This window comes from Sphaeroforma arctica (genome assembly GCF_001186125.1).
Source record: "Sphaeroforma arctica JP610 unplaced genomic scaffold supercont1.931, whole genome shotgun sequence".
Classification (NCBI taxonomy): Eukaryota; class Ichthyosporea; order Ichthyophonida; genus Sphaeroforma; species Sphaeroforma arctica.
In genome coordinates, this window is record NW_014039627.1 from 13,912 (window position 1) to 30,583 (window position 16,672).

Here is a 16,672-nt window from a genome sequence, read left to right on the forward strand (position 1 = left end):
AATAATACCAACCAAGAACACATACACGACTATTTTATACACATACACGGCTATTTTATACACATACACGGCTATTGTAGAACTACTTATGATATTTTCTTTTTCGATAAGTACCATACCAACTGTATCTGAATATTATTACTCGTATAAATACTATTTGCGATGAACCTCAAAGAGATGCTATGCGGTCTTATACACTCCAAATGGAGATGACAGCAACTGATAAAACCAATTCAGTGCCTAGCATTGCGATAGGCTTGCAAATTATGATAGCTCACCCACCGATTAAAATGGACATATATCAATTTCCTGAACACACTAGTGGATTTGTAACTGTGTATATGTAGATTGAGACTATCATATGCTCTAGTAGCAGAAAGGTGACAAGAATGGCCATCAAAATAGTCATGGTCTATTTATGAATATTCATTCAGTCTATGTGTGTTCTGAAATGCGTACATATTTCTCACAAAATCCGAGGCAAACTCAGTCTGTATTTAAATATTTTTTAATGTTCTATTTGGAGGCTATGTATTGAATTTATGTGCAGTTGCATAGCCCTCTCGAATCTCGATACACGCACACAAGACGAGAGGAGAGGCCGAGAGGGTTTTAATGGGCTTATTTATGGCAGTTGTGCAATGTTCGCGCGCATATTTTTATGTTCATTTTTTTTAAACTGGCAATTTTGTTTTTCGGAAGAAAAAAATAAAACAAAACAAAACGTCGAGCTTGAGGACAGATATGTCCTAAAAAAATTAGAGATCCTGATTTGAGATCTAGTAGGTGCATGAAGCCAGCCCTTTGTACTGGTCTATTTCTCCTACAAGTGAGTCAGTCTGAGACTCTGAGAGCAATCAACTTTATATAGTATCTATTTTTGGATTTGAATGTTTCCAAAATTGCAGATCAGAAAACCTGATTGATTTGCTACTAATTAACCAAAATTGCATCACACATTCTTGAGATACCTACTATTGACCGAGGAAAGGAATTGAGACCTAAATATCGTTCCCAAATTCACTCTATAGCTGAAATATTTGGGCGTTGTATCAGATTTTATGGTACAAAACTAGAAATAATAAAGCAGTATTATAAAGTTCGGTAACGGTTTTACGGACATTTGTGGGAGGCTTTTGGGTCAAAAGTGAATTGGCACAAAGTGATGGTTAAAATGTGTAAATAGGTATTAGGTATCTATTGGCGGGTGAAACCGAGTGTAATTCGGGCACACAACACAACACAGCTCTACAATACTGTGCAAACTAAAGTACGTTGTATATTCTGTGTATGGCAGTATATGCCAAACCTCACTATACAAGCCGACGCCAATACACAGGCGCGATATAGAAACGTGCTCTTGGATTAGATTCAACAGGTTTAGGTTTGCCTGCACACCTGGCACCACCTTAGTTGACGTACAACCATGGTAGGTCCTAATTTTAGAGTTGGGAAGAAGATCGGCGCTGGGAATTTCGGGTTCATCCATCTCGGTAAGTGGAGGACAAATCTTTATTTCCGTAATAACCACTCTCATACGAAACCTACCCTATCCGCTTTATGGGCTGGAGCATTAATTTGTACTGAGCCAATAAAGGTGGTAGGGACGAGGATTTGTAGGCTTGTTGTCGCTCGCAATACAGTCGCGCAATATATGTGGCTACGCTTCTGCAGAAACAGTAAGGCCCAATGCGCTACTGAAAATCACAATTATTCACTGTACGAGCACATATATCTTAATACGTACACTCGCACCACACGAATTTCAAGTAATCGAAGTATATTCCGTACGCACTTAAGAAATATATATTTTTAAACATACTAATTAACACACATATGAATATTTAATAATAGATGTATAGATATACGTCCATATATGTATTTACATATATAAATATATATATGTATATATATATATATATATATATGATTGTGTGTGTTTGTGTGTTTGTGTGTGTATACGTGTGTGTGTGTGCGTTTGTATTTGTGTTTGAATATGTGTATATATATAAATTTATATAAATATATATATATATATATATAAATTTATATATAATGTCTATTTGTGTACACACAGACATGTATATATATATATATATATGTATATGTATTATATTTATGAATATATATATATATACATATATATATGTGTGTGTGTGTGTGTATGTATATATATATATGTATGGATATGTATATAAATGTATGTATGTATTCTTGCAACTGTATACGTAACTGTTTAAATCTACACACATATATAAATGACCACAGCATAACCATATTTATATTTACACATATTTATTTATCATATGAATCTACTATACGGAGCTATATCTAATACATCTCAATCAATAAATATATTATCGTATGTAAATGTATGTATGTATGTATATATATATATATATGTGTGTGTGTGTGTGTGTTTGTGTGTTATATATATGTGCGTATGTATGTGTGCACATGAATGTGCGTATACATGTGTGCAAATGAATGTGTGTCTATGTGTACACGTGAATGAGTGTCTGTGTACACATGAATGTGTGAGTTTGTGTGTGCGTGTTACTTTTGGGTGTTTTTGTTGTTTGCGTATATATATAAATATGTATACTTACATATATATGTATAGGTATATAAACTACTGTAATCATGTATATATATATATATATATATAAGTGTGCGTGAGGACGTTACTTTTATTGTTTTTATAGATATATTAAAATTACAATATGTGCCCATTTGTCTTGTAAATAGCAAAATAGCATTTGGTTCACACATACAATAAGTATAGATACGTATACAAATACTATGGTGTGATTTACCAATCCATATTTTTGTATGCGTTCAACTTTTTGTGCACATGTGAGTTGTACATTGTGTGTGTTTAATAAGAAGTACATGCCAGTCTTTTTCATGTTGAAGACTGCGTGAGAATCATGTATGTTGAAAATGACATGCGAGTCATAAGGTTGTAGATATCATTCAGCATCTATGTTCTGATTGTGTCTATGTTCTTATGACTATGCACATTCACTGATGCTCTTTTGCACCATGTGCAGTAGTTGCGGGTGGGATGTGCGCATATAACTGTGCATGTATTCTTACGCTGAAATGTATATGGATGCAGGTGTTGAGTTCGTTTATATAATTTCATATGTGGTGACTACATGTACCTGCAGAAGTCACATTCTCTGTATGCTTTACCTCGGCAGTTATTTTCACCGTGTATGTCTAATTGAACAACACGGGTGTGTATCTGTCCTAAACCACTCAAAGTACAACGGTCCGTCAACTCATTCCCTACCTCTGCACCTCTCAGGCAAGGATCTTCAAAACGATGAAGATGTGGCCATTAAGCTAGAGCCGATTAAAACGCGGTCCCCACAATTACACCTAGAGTATCGGTTCTACAAGTCCTTAACAAATACGGATGGCTTCCCCCGAGTACATTACTTCGGTCCCGCTGGCAAGTACAATGCCCTGGTCATGGATCTGCTGGGGCCCAGTCTGGAAGACTTGTTTGACTTGTGTAACCGGAAATTCACGATCAAGACCGTGTGTCAAATCGCTATTCAGTTGGTAGGTGTTGCCCGGAAATTGCACGCCACTTTGTTGCCATGTAGTTTTCGTTGTATATCCCGCAATTTACTTCCGTATGAACGTTTCATGTAGGTGAATATTATATATATTTTAATATTTATATATATATATATATATATATATATATTGTATTGTATTATATTTATATTGTATATGTGTGTGTGTGTGTGTTTATATATATATATATAGGATTCGATCGATTGGAGCTTAGATGGCCGTTGTGCTTGCCTGCCTGTGTCCACTTCCGAAGTACCTATCGGCTTTATACAAACCACGCCCTCTAATCTCTACTTCTTTGTTTGTTTGTTTTTTTCAGCTCGGGATATGCCGTTTGCGAAACTGTGATATACAATGTTGGTTTCTTTTCCTGCCATGACGCATACATCCATTCTGTCGATCCACCCGCACAACACTATTGCCCGTATTCGTGGCATACCGAGCTCACTCACGCCTGATCTTCACTTGACCCACAACAGCTGTTCCGAATGGAGAAGGTGCACGACAAAAACATCATTTTCCGCGATACAAAACCAGAGAATTTCTTGACAGGACGCAAGGAAAATCAGGAGCAAAACAAAGTATACATGATCGACTTCGGGTTGGTAAGTGACTGTCATAGCGTGCTCAGTGTTGTGTATGGTCTACTATGATATGTCTAGTTTAAAACAAATATGCCTATAATCACAAGGAAGAGTTTGATATATTGCCCTTTTTTTTTGCCTCAAGCATGAATGCGTTTGCTCGTCAGGGAATATAGGCGCAGAGGAATTTTTCAATCTTCATTTGCTTTTCATCCATATGCACAAGCACACGTGCATACACGTACTCTGGACGAATACTGCACGTTTTAATTGCGTACTGTACCAGGGATTCCACTACGTTTGTGATTTATGTGTATATCCAATCGTGTATCTGTGTATATATATGTATAGGTATCTGTAATTATATATACGGTGCGTGTACAAGCATATGCCTTTATACATGACGCCCATTCCTGCATCTGCAAAACAAAGTATTCCGCTGTCTTCCCCACACACCCTGCTTACGGCCCTTCCCATACACCCTTGCACAGGCAAAAGAATATATTGACTTTGAGGGGCGACATATCCCTTACCGTGAGCACAAATCGCTCACAGGAACAGCGCGTTACATGAGTATCAACACACACTTGGGTCGAGAGCAAAGCAGACGCGACGATCTCGAGGCGCTGGGGCATATGTTTATGTATTTCCTCAGAGGGAACCTACCGTGGCAGGGACTAAAAGCGGATAATCTGAAGGAGAGATACCAGAAGATTGGGGACACTAAGCGGGCCACGCCTATTGAAGAGCTGTGCAAAGGATTCCCCGAGGAGATGGCAGCGTACCTCAGGTACTCGCGGGGTCTCAAGTTCGACGAGAAGCCTGACTACAACTACTTACGAAAGTTATTTACAACGATTATTTCGGATGGTGGTTGGGTACACGATGATATCTTTGATTGGTCTGAGCTGGTGGTAAGTAGCCAATGAGATGAGCGCGTCTCCTTTGTGTAGTGCTGTAGTTATGTAGTGAGCAGGTACCGCTTGTCGCCATCGTATTAGGATGGACCGTGAGCGGATGCATCCTGAAAGTGCATAGTGAAGAAATTTATGTGAAAGTATATACATCTTTTATCTATATCTATCTATCAGTCTGTATGTATGTATGTATATGTATGTATATGTATGTATATGTATGTATGTATGTATATGTATGTATAAATATATATTTATAAATTATATATTTATATATATATATGTGTGTGTGTGTGCGTATATGTATTTTTTTTTTATGTGCACGTCTATGTCTATCAATATATTTATGTGTATGTATGTATACTAATATACATATCTATACATTCATATTCATTGTTATATTGATTTATGTGTGTTGGTGTATATGTACGTATGTATATTGTATGTGTGATGTACGGGTGTGCGTATATATATATATATATGCGCGTGTGTGTGTGTGTATCCATTTCTGCTTGTTTCCGACTTATGCTATATTTCATATTTACATATATAACAGAAATATAGATAGAGCTATACATTTTATTTATTTGTTGCTAATGTATCAGCCACAAGTAAGCCTGCGAAAATTACTATTTTGTATTTCTTGTATGTTGGTCATATATATGTGTGTGTCTGTGTATGTATATATATGTATATGTGTATATATATGTGTGTCTGTGTCTTATATTTTATTTGTATATGACTTTATTTTCTTATCAAACTGTATATTTACGTTCTATAGGTAAAGCGTTAAAACATACTTGATATTTTTGCATGCATATTGATAAGTATGTATTTATGTATATTTTCATCTATTCCTAGCGTATACGATATCGAACTCAACGCTGGCCTATGTTCACACGTACAGATGTCACAGCCATCTGTAACCCAAGACTCATCCCCACCAAAGGATAGTCAACCAAGACGGAGCCAGGGCAATAACGCAGCGGCGGCGGTAAGTCCTACCGTTTGTCTGCTGTCAGTTTATTAATGTTTTCTCGCCCTCTTTGTTCTTGTGTGCTTAAGTATCCCGAATGAAGTATCATGTTTTGGAAGTGGGATTTATTCGAACTCTCTGCGTGCTTCACGGTCCTGCTGTGCATGAACGAGCACAGCCTTCTGTGCCTCTTTCAATGCTTCTGTAGTGCCATCCGTGGTTGCGCATTTAATGACTTGTTAGTGATCTCGACCGTTCTGTGTAGCCGAATTAGTCATGTCGGCACATCCCACTGGCACTGTATGTCTGGATTTGTTGGCGTGTCGTCTGACGCTCCCTGAGAACTGCCGGCTGGTTTGAGTGTACGTGTCATCTCACTCAGGTCTATGCATTCGTTCTGCTCGCTTGAGTGTGATTCATTTGATTGTTTGTATTGCCATCCGTTCTCGTGGAGGCTTCGTTATAGCCCGCTGAATGATACTTTCTAAACCGCCGAGGTGTAGTTCATGTCGCTTTCTCTATATCAATCGTGTTGATTGCCGTATGGGTCTCTTGGCATTTGCCGGAGTGTAGTGCCTCTGCTATCTCGCGGACGATGTTTGCTGGAGTGTGCCTTTGGGTCGGCTTTGGTTTATCTGTATTTAATATTCTCCTCGTGGGTGCGCACGTTTAAATGTGGACATTTCATAGCTTTATCTTCTTGAATTGACGGAGAGACCCGTGTGTATTTACCTTGACACTCAACCGACAGTTCGTCTACCTTCTCACGTACGCTAAGGTGCTATAACCTTACTATGCACTTTGTTCTCTTAGTAATCGACCCCGTCAACTAACAATTATTTATTACCGTATGTGCTTTTATCTCTCCACCAATCAGCCCGCGGCGGCTGGAGGGGCACCTGCGGCTGGCGCACAACCCACTAAGGCCAGTGCACGCAAAACGGAGACCCAAGACTACACCACGTGCTGCTTCTGGAAGATCAAGAAGAAGAAATGAACCATTCGTTGACGGAATGGGTCGATTAATGTCTTTTCTTGCCTTAGTGTAATATGAATTGATACGTACAAGTGCATTGGAAACCGAGAAACCGATGCTGTCCCAGACCGAAGATATATATAATAAAGCCTTACAAAACTAGCACTGCGGTGTATTGCTTTAATGCCTGAGAATCGATGTGAGAAGAAGTTAGGAACATATATGTGGCGGTACTATTTCATGAAATTGCGCCCTCATGTTAGTTTTAGAAGACTGCTTTGCCTCTGGATCCGTTTGTCGCAGTCGAATTTATTTAGTTTCGAGTAAGATGCGTTTAATTGACATCGACACTTCATTTTCAATACAACACGGCAAATAGATTGCTGTCTAATCTCTAAAACGTGAACATCTCTCTGTAGTCGGTATTTACTCTCTCTACTATAGAGAGAGAGCCTTAAAAGATGTACTCGGTAAATACATAGGGTTAGGAAACTCGAAAGTTTTTTTAGGTTGTCGAGTTTTCTTTTTTTTTAATATGTGGCCAGTGGTTGGTCTGTAAATGACTAATAATATTCTATAAGAACTACTCTAGTTTAAACCAACTCGAATAAAAGTCATTATAAATCCGTTAACCACGTATCAATCTGTGCTTGCCTATTTATAGTATATTCTTAATCTTTCGCTGTTCAATTAAAAGTGGGATTTTCCCACAAATATTACCCTCCGCCAATAAACCGAAAAAACCATACCTAATAATTAGGGTATGACGAATCAAAATGTGTACCATATGGGACTTGATCCAAACATGATAGACATGATGTGGACTTTCTAATTGCAAACATAGCATAGCCTTCTAAAATACAGATACATAGCTTGTCACTGAAGTTCAATTTTTAAAACAGACTCTTCTTTCTATTTTTTAGGAGGTTATGAAATTTACTGCCAATGGAAACTTTCAATTTATCTTTTTTAAATCTGATCATTCTGAAGCCTCTCGATGGCGAATGATATTCTGAAATGGAAATGCATGGCGCATTATTGGCGACTGGCTCTACCAAAAAAGCTGACGGAGAAATCTAAAAGCATGATGTATATTTTTGACTAGATACATATGTTCAGCACAGAGTCTACAGACCCAAAGAAAAGCTTTGTTTAGTTACATAATAGATGCCGAATGCTCATACACTAACTATAAGTTGCAACTCCCATCCATTCCCGAAGTATACCTGGACCACATATCCAAGATACCTGCATGGCAGATAGCATTACGTATGCTATTGAATCACCCTATTCATTCTTATAAGTTAAAAGTGATAAGCTAAACGTCATGATGGAAGCACTGAGCGATGCGTTCGGGTTTTTATCTGTGCCAGAAGCTAACGGACATCACCAACCCGTAGTGCCGGTTTCCATGATACACTTATTCTTATCCATGATCCCACTTTTTTGCTATTGTGGGGTTTCATACGCACTTGATTTGCACCTTATTGGCGACATTTGTATCTCATCTATACGCACATTCGTTCAGATGATCGCAGTGGGCTACGTTCTGGTGCCTATATTCGGATGGGGTAAGACGCATTTTAGTGTGGTGTTATTGTATCTGACCTTGATGATACTATTGGCAGCATATGAGGCGTCCTCTCGGCCCAAGTTTTGGTTTGTGGGCCAGTTCTGGGCTATTTTGGGGGCTATGGTAGTTAATGTCAGCGTCCTCGCATCCTTTGCGTTTGGGATTATCATACAACCACGCCCGGTCTACGATCCACAGTATGTGATTCCTATCTCTGGAATGCTGTTGGGCAACTGCATCACTAGCATCTCTCTTGCACTCAATTCGCTCAGTGCAAACCTGGTCGAAAAGGCACCCGAAATAGAACTGTATCTGAGCTTCGGTGCCACGAAGCACGAAGCAACCATGCGTCTATTGCGTGATGCTATACGGACAGGTATCATGCCCACACTCAACTCTATGGCTGTGATTGGGTTGATATCCATTCCCGGTATGATGACTGGCCAAGTCCTGGGGGGAACACCACCGGAGGAGGCTGCCAAGTATCAGATTCTTATCATGTACCTGATTGCAGCGTGCTGTTTCGGCACTGTGTTAACTGTGCTGTATGTATGCTTACGTGTGGGTTTTGACGCTAATCATGCACTGTCCAAGAACATCTTTGGCAGGAAGGATGACGGTCAAAAGGGGTGGTTGAGCAAGGCCTTCTTGTGTATCACGGCGGCGTTGAGCTGTGCATGCAGAGGTTCGAAGAGCAAGAATGGCTATGAAGAAATTGCTACAAAGGATGGTAGTAAAGACGGAGAAACGAATGGCGCTCGCGGATACAGTGATGAGGAGAAGAGCCCGGATCAGTTAATTGCGGACTACAAGGCCAGACAAAACACAATCTTCGTACGTTTGTTGAATGGGAATTCGCACGAACACGGAAGCACCTGCTTGGAGTTGAAGCATATTGCACGTAGTGTGCCTATCACCACCACGATAAAGGGATTCCACCAAAGTCGTAGCGTAAGCGATCAGCTCACGAGGCGTATACTGTTTGACAATATGTGTGTTACGCTGAAACATGGCGAGATTGCAACCGTCATGGGTCCCTCCGGCGCCGGCAAGTCTCAGTTATTACAGCTGGTAGCAGGTTTGGTCCCGCACGATGCCGGGCAGCTGACCTTGAACGGTAAGTGCAGGTCACACTTTGAGGACATGCCTCACTGGAGACAGCAGGTGCGCTATGTCACGCAGTACAAAATCGGTATACCTGGTACACCAAGAATGTTTATACGGGAGGTGGTGGGATTTACAGTCAACGCTAGGTCTTCTAAGATTCTTGATCTAAAGAATCAAGCACAAGAATATGTTTCTCCAGGATACGAAGAAATGGCGACTACAACTGCTGAGCTGCTGTTGGAGTGGGGTATGGAACCTGATAGTCTAGATAAAGAATGGACCCAGCTTTCTGGAGGTGAAGCTCAGCGTGTGATTGTTGCCCTTTCTATAGCGTCACGCCCACAAGTATTGTTATTGGACGAGAGCACGAGTGCCTTAGATCACCACACCAAAGTCTTAGTAGAAAAGAGTGTTAGGAAGTACGTCAGTGAGCAGAAAATGACTGCTCTGTGGATAACGCACGATAAAGACCAAGCAACGCGCATGGGCTTGGAATGAGCGAACCTGAGGATGTGGATATACCGCCAAGATATTTATCGAGATTATTTAGAATCCCACCCCCTTAAGAGGTTTTTTGGAAGTAGAGGAGCGCTTTTGAAGAAATGGAAAGCGCTAGAGAATACTGTCAGCCGAACATGTGAAGTCTTATCACATATCGTAGGGAAACAATCAACGCTCTCCGGAATGGAGTGATTAGTGGCAAAGTAAAGACCGTTCTGACTGTCGTAGTTTGCTGTCAGCTTCAGTATGCAGGGACGGAAGACGCCCGCGTGAGAGTACGCTCATGAAAGAAATAGATAGGCTCGCGCATGTACATGAAGTTCTACATTACAATCATAAGTGCGAAGTTATCTAGAAGACTCACCCGTCATTTTGAAGGTCACGAATAACCTCGATATATATATTAAAACCTTTTGTGTGGTGATAGTAGCAGATTAAGCTTCCCACGATGCAATTAGTGAGGCTTTAGTCATATCTGTTTAGATTGAACCGCTCGTCATGAAACAGCAACGGTCTTCGATTTTATTCAAATTGTAAATGCAGACCAGAACAAATTTGGAACACTGTAAAAGCCGAGAGTATCTAACGGGTGTGGATTGTCGTATGCAACCTTTATTAGAACGGAACTACTCAACCAGAGTACAGGATAAAGTGGTGCCGATGGGTAAATGTTCAGCATATGTGTGTCGCCTTTGAAAGTGGCTTGTTTCTAATTGCGATACAGTGGATTGACTTCGAAATAACCTATTAGCTCTCGACGCCACACCCATCTCCGACAACAAAATGTCTTCGTCGACCACTCGATTGTCTCCATTGTGACGACCTTCAATGACAGACCGAAGAGACGGTAAAGTTTTCAGACTGAACCTCCTTTTCTTTTCTGGCACGGAAGTCATTTGCGCTAATGCAAATAAGGAATCCAAAGATTCAGATTCTGGTCGAAGGCACGTATATGACTTAACAGAAGCGGTGTTGTAATTATCATACACGGGGGGCTGTTCGACTGAGATTGCAAATGTGAAGCAATTCTGAATCTCAACTGGGCTGTTGTATTCATTGAGGTCTCTTGGGAGATTACCTTGTAGTGTAAATGGCACCGAGAGATGCACTTTTTTGCCGCCTCGTATTTGGATGGTAGTATCTAATGAGTAGCTAACTGAAATTGATTTCAATGTTTCGGTACATTCAGCAGTAGTGCTCGGTACTAACAAGGTGGAATAGGTTCTTCCGTCACTATCTTTCATCTTCTGCACAGCAACTTGTTTGCCTTGTCCTTCCGGTGCGTGGGGAGTGCAACTGAACATACGGATACATGTAGATCCTGCTGTTGACCCAATTTTCGACCAGTTCTTTTTGCCAGACAAGTGCCGTAATTCCGAGTGATCCATCGTGGTCTGACAAAGTTCTTTGTAATCACCTTCAACGCCGCTATAATATAATACGTGTTGAGTAATGCATGTTTTGACGCTTTTGACGACCGCGCCGTTCCTGTGCATAGCTAATCGCACATCAATCGGTTCACCATCCCGATACACATCGCGGGAGAGACTAACCTCTGCACGAAAGGTCGGGTTACCTCTCTTTACCTCAACTTCCTGCTGAACTCTTGGACCTATAGTCGTTTGCGCATAGTACAAAGCCGACATGGTGAAGCGAAGAAACGTCACCGGGGTCCAGTCAGATTCTACAAGTCTTGCGTCCCACTTGATGGAGTAGAGTGCGTGGTCGCTACTTAGTGCAACATCATCCGGCAAGCCAAATGTGAATGGAATCTGCGTTTGTCCCTTCATGATGGGATAATCTCGCCCGATTATCTTTGTATTGCTGTATAGAGTCTGACTGGAAGTATCCTCACCACCGCCATTCCACCTGACGCGGCAAACAATAGCTACGTGCAATACACTTAGAGTCGTTGCCTCAGAAGTCCTTATATCAATGTAGCCTGATAGTTGATCACCAGTGTAATACAAATCTTTTTCTAGATGTATCGAATATGACGCTTTGCTATCCAGACTACATTGCTGACAATTCACAAGCCGACTTGTGTTTGTGTCGATTGCACTTGTACCTGACATTTTTGAAAGAAGCAATTGATGTTTAATTGTGAATACAAAGTACAAATATCTATCATATAAATATATATTGTGTATTTGTAAACACACATGTATAAATTGTGAGATAGGCATTTATCAACGAACCCGTGACGACATGATATCCTTCGGCTTCATGTTCAGCTTATCAGCTATCAGTATGTAGCTCATTAAATAAAAATATCCCCTCACTCTCAACAATCGGCAAACATTCACAGTGGCTGCTTTTTTATTACAAATACTATTATTACTATTTTCATTAAAAAAACCCAAAAAAAGAGTCTTTTTTCGATATTTTCTAAAAAGCAATACTAAAACAAACAAATGTATAATTTAGAAGGCTATGAAACAAAACACCCAAAAATCACATGTACAGTTCAGTACATAATGTATTATAAATATTTACTACAATCATAAGGCTATGTGTTTATGAAGTTATGAACAACTCTCCTCCTGCAGCTAAGTGCCAACTGCCAAGTCTGAAGTCTCAGCAGGGGTCTGGCTCTATGAGGTCGGAGCCTCCAGAGTCCAGAGTCGGATGACTCAGATCAAGACTATGGGGTCTGCCACAGTAACACCCTGCGGTCCCTGGCTCCCTGCCCGCCTGCCAGCTGTCCTTTTTTTTCTAAAATATATATGTAAATAGATGTATAAAAATAGGATTGAGCACCTTCAGCATATAGCCCTCTTGATAAATACTGTAGGCACTTCTAAAAAAAGAGCTTTTATTTTTGTTTAGAATTTCCAGAAGGCTATGTATTTATGTATGTATTTATAGAAAAATATTTACATCTTTTTTTACAAAACAAACATAGCCCTCTGTTATTAAACTAAAGAAATCCGAAATGCTGAAGCACTCCAGAGTCCAGTGTCAGATTTTTAAAAAAGCATTTATGTTTTTGATAAAAAAATAGCCTTCGTAATAGGCAATATTTTAAATAGGCTTAGACTCTATAGAGAGAGAGTAATCGAGTATAGACTATAGTCTTAGTTTCAGATCACTTATTAGAGACTACTCTAGTAGAGAGTGCTATGGAAGAAAAAAAAGGTGTACACTACTACACTTATTTTTAGTCACTCACTCTCTATTTAGTCAGTACAGTGGAAGGAAGTCGGAACTCTCGACAGTGAGTCGGCACACTGGACGACTATCTACGACTATCTACGAGACTATGTACGACAGTACGAGTACGTTTTATTCTTGTTCTCAAATTGTTTTATTGGCTAATCAGATATTCATCGGTCAACTTCTAATTTGTATTTACACTATATTTCTATTGGTTAACACTACTTAATCGTCAAAATTCAAATGGACAGTACATCATGGAAACTGGCAACCTCTCAGGCTCTCTGTCACTCCCTCGCGATTTATTTATTTTGACGGCTATGCACCATGTAGTTTGTTTTTTTTAAATACACAGTAAAAAATCAACAGAACAAAAACAAATCCTTGTTGAGACTTGACAGTCGAGACTCAAGAGTTGGCTCGAGCGTCTGAACTGAAGTCTGAAGTCATTGAAGACTGAAATTGTCTGCCGAACAGCTACACAATATATATTTGGGGAGGGGGGGGGGTTTAACAAACAAAATAGAAAATAAATATAAGCATTTCTATGTCAGGGAAAATTGCCATTTGCCTTTGACCAAATGTCTATATACGGCACTGGTGACAATAAAACTATTAACCACCTCAGACCCAGCTTCCTAACAGTCTCATAATTATACTTTTTCGAGTTTACTTTGCTTTTAAGATGTATTTAGCGTGATTTTAACCTATTTATTGCACTTGTTGTATTAGTTCTTTGTCGGCCTCAGAGGAGAGGCCGACGTATGTTAGACACGAATAGTATCAACTGTGAAACGACAAAGGACACCTATATACATGTGTCTAACTGCTAACATATGTCAAGCCCTTAAGACCGACAAGGACCTGTCATAAGTGCAACAAATGGGTTGTATCCGCGCTTCAATATCTAATATTTAAGTCGAACGCTTTCAGCCGACAGATATCAAACAACCTGGCAGAAAACAAACACATCTCACAAGTGCTTAAAATCACGCTAATTACATTAATACACCTATATTTAAGCAAATTAAACTCGAAATGTACTAGTATGAGACTGTTAGGAAACTGGGCTTGAGGTGGTTAATAATTTTATTGTCACCAGTGCCGTATAAAGACATTCCTTTACACTAAATATCCCCAGAGAGAGGGCCTGCCCTGAGACTGAGAGTAATGAGACTTGAAACTCTGAGACAGGAGTCACAGGAGTGACAGCCCTCAGTCTCAGAGGTCAGACTAGTATTTAGGGTCTAGGAGGAGGCTGAACCGCAGACGGCGTCACCGCCGTCACGACGACTATTTTCAATTATGTTAAGGTAAATAAATATCAAACACTCGTGGCATGTTGTCTGTATTATATTTTTGTTTTTGTTTTGTTTTTTATAAAAATATGTGTGTATTTTTTTTTAAATATAATACATAATAAACAAAATCGTGTTATTATTTGTATTACTTTTTGTTTTGAAAAAATCGTAAAAAATAAATACATACGGCCTGACGGCTGACGGCTGACGGCCATGTTTGATGTGTTAAGTGGTCTCTCTCTCGGAAAATAGCTGGGGAAGAGTGTTGGAAACTTGGAATCGTCCTGCCGAGGTTCCAGGAGTCCAGGACAGGCCTCCAGCCCTCCAGTCTCCAGCAGAGAGTCTAGACTCCAGACCCAGCCCTCTCTCTACTATTATTGGGTCTCCACTCTCCAATCTCCACAACAAGAAGTCTCCCTGTCCAGCAGTTGTCTTCAGTTATTCCCAACTCTATTCCTCTCTCAGTGTAGAGAGTAGAGACTAGAGAGACTGAGAGTCTCTGAGGGCCTGAGTTCTGACTCCCTGAATGCTATCGTACAGATTCCAGAAGACTCCAGTGACTAACTGACTACTACTAGAGAGTATTTTGGCTCTATTCTATTTCAACAAATACTCCCAGCAGCTTTTGTTTGAACTTTTGGAAGTCTGAAGGCTATGGAAAACTTTTGAATCCTAGAGGGGGGACCAACCGGACCACCCCCAAAATCCCGCCATTCGGCATGTCATGTGCTGTTGAACCTTTTCTCTTCTCCCGCAACTATTTATTTATGGTACGAGAATAGCGAGACGTTGGATTTTCGATTTTGAAATTTCTGATTTTGAGATTTTCATTGTCAATTGTCAACTTGCCACTGGTGATTGGCCTCTGTTGGCTGTCGCCAAGTGACGTAGACATGATGCGAAATTGTGAACACTGCGAGCCTGCGAGGCTGACTGATGACCCTGTTGTAAATATTTATTTACAACTTTACAACTTTGTTTTTAAAAAACAATTATACAACTACAAGTCACACACAACTTCAAGAAGATGAGCGAGAGAAATCTCAAATCACTGTATTTTTTTCTGGGCTAGGCATTTTGGCAACATGTGCGGTTCACCGGTTACGCACCTTTTGTACACACTTGTGATGTGTGACGTCATCTATGTGTGACTCAATGGCTAAAAATATGCCTATTGCAGATTTACTTTTTTTTACTATTTTTTTTATAAAAGTCATATAAAATAGTGTTAAAAAAATGTAGCTTTCGGAATAAAAAAAGGTCCCTCAAAAGCAGAGTAAGAGCAAAAAAATAAATACATAACACAGACTATTTACAGTTACTGAGCAGGAGTACTATCTGAGTGGGCTATAAACAATATAATTGTTTTGAAATTATTTATATTTAAAAAAAAAATAGAATATGTACAAATTCAATTGTACAATGTACGGACGTTAGTTCGACCTGCTACTTTATTCTTAATTCTTTTCTAGAGGGCCATATTTCCGCTCTCAGCTCTCAGCAGTCAGCTCTGGCCTCTCTTCTACTAGCTAGTATATTTAGCCTTCTAAATTGAACTAAGCCTATGTTTTACACTATGGGTTCGCAACAAGCGAAAATTTACTAAGGTGAAACGGGATATGCAGAACGCAGATACAATTACTTATTCTAAGGCAACTACACCTGTTGCCACAGGGCACAGGCACAGCGCCACAGTAGAATACAAGGAGAATGTTTATGCAGATAACATAAGTTGTGATAGGAATATAACCTTTAACCGCGATAACATAGACTTGAGTATGTGCCCGCACATTCGCTGAACTTTCATTTCGCAACTACAAGCTGTGACACCTTGTCCCATCAACATGAAGGTACCCCGCAAAGACAATATAGTTATCAATGAACGGTCTCACAATGTTATCCCTTCATTGTACTCCCACACAAATACACACACATATATATATATATATATATGTGTGTGTGTGTGTGTGTGTGTGTGTGTTGTATATATATA

At 39.8% G+C, this 16,672-nt stretch overlaps 3 protein-coding genes across 3 annotated transcripts; 2 read left to right on the forward strand and 1 right to left on the reverse strand.

The window, feature by feature from the left end:
• The first annotated feature begins 1,236 nt into the window (after positions 1-1,236).
• On the forward strand, positions 1,237-7,206 carry SARC_09304 (CK1/CK1/CK1-G protein kinase). The gene is made up of 6 exons (XM_014296684.1): positions 1,237-1,493; positions 3,314-3,573; positions 4,071-4,196; positions 4,667-5,089; positions 5,997-6,083; positions 6,943-7,206. The coding sequence occupies exons 1-6, from the start codon at positions 1,427-1,429 to the stop codon at positions 7,060-7,062; spliced, it is 1,083 nt and encodes a 360-aa protein (XP_014152159.1). The 5' UTR covers positions 1,237-1,426; the 3' UTR covers positions 7,063-7,206.
• A 953-nt stretch (positions 7,207-8,159) lies between these two features.
• On the forward strand, positions 8,160-12,337 carry SARC_09305 (hypothetical protein). The gene has a single exon (XM_014296685.1). The coding sequence runs from the start codon at positions 8,369-8,371 to the stop codon at positions 10,217-10,219; it is 1,851 nt and encodes a 616-aa protein (XP_014152160.1). The 5' UTR covers positions 8,160-8,368; the 3' UTR covers positions 10,220-12,337.
• Positions 8,172-12,311, reverse strand: SARC_09306 (hypothetical protein). Its single transcript, XM_014296686.1, has one exon. It carries the CDS (start codon positions 12,295-12,297, stop codon positions 10,849-10,851), a length of 1,449 nt encoding a protein of 482 aa, XP_014152161.1. The 5' UTR covers positions 12,298-12,311; the 3' UTR covers positions 8,172-10,848.
• Positions 12,338-16,672: the final 4,335 nt, after the last annotated feature.

Coding starts and splice junctions, on each gene's coding strand:
- SARC_09304 (XM_014296684.1), top strand. CDS start 1,427: ATGGTAGGTCCTAATTTTAGAGTTGGGAAGAAGATCGGCGCTGGGAAT. Junction 1,494..3,313: donor TTTCGGGTTCATCCATCTCG/GTAAGTGGAGGA, acceptor TGCACCTCTCAG/GCAAGGATCTTCAAAACGAT. Junction 6,084..6,942: donor GCAATAACGCAGCGGCGGCG/GTAAGTCCTACC, acceptor TCCACCAATCAG/CCCGCGGCGGCTGGAGGGGC.
- SARC_09305 (XM_014296685.1), top strand. CDS start 8,369: ATGATGGAAGCACTGAGCGATGCGTTCGGGTTTTTATCTGTGCCAGAA.
- SARC_09306 (XM_014296686.1), bottom strand. CDS start 12,297: ATGTCAGGTACAAGTGCAATCGACACAAACACAAGTCGGCTTGTGAAT.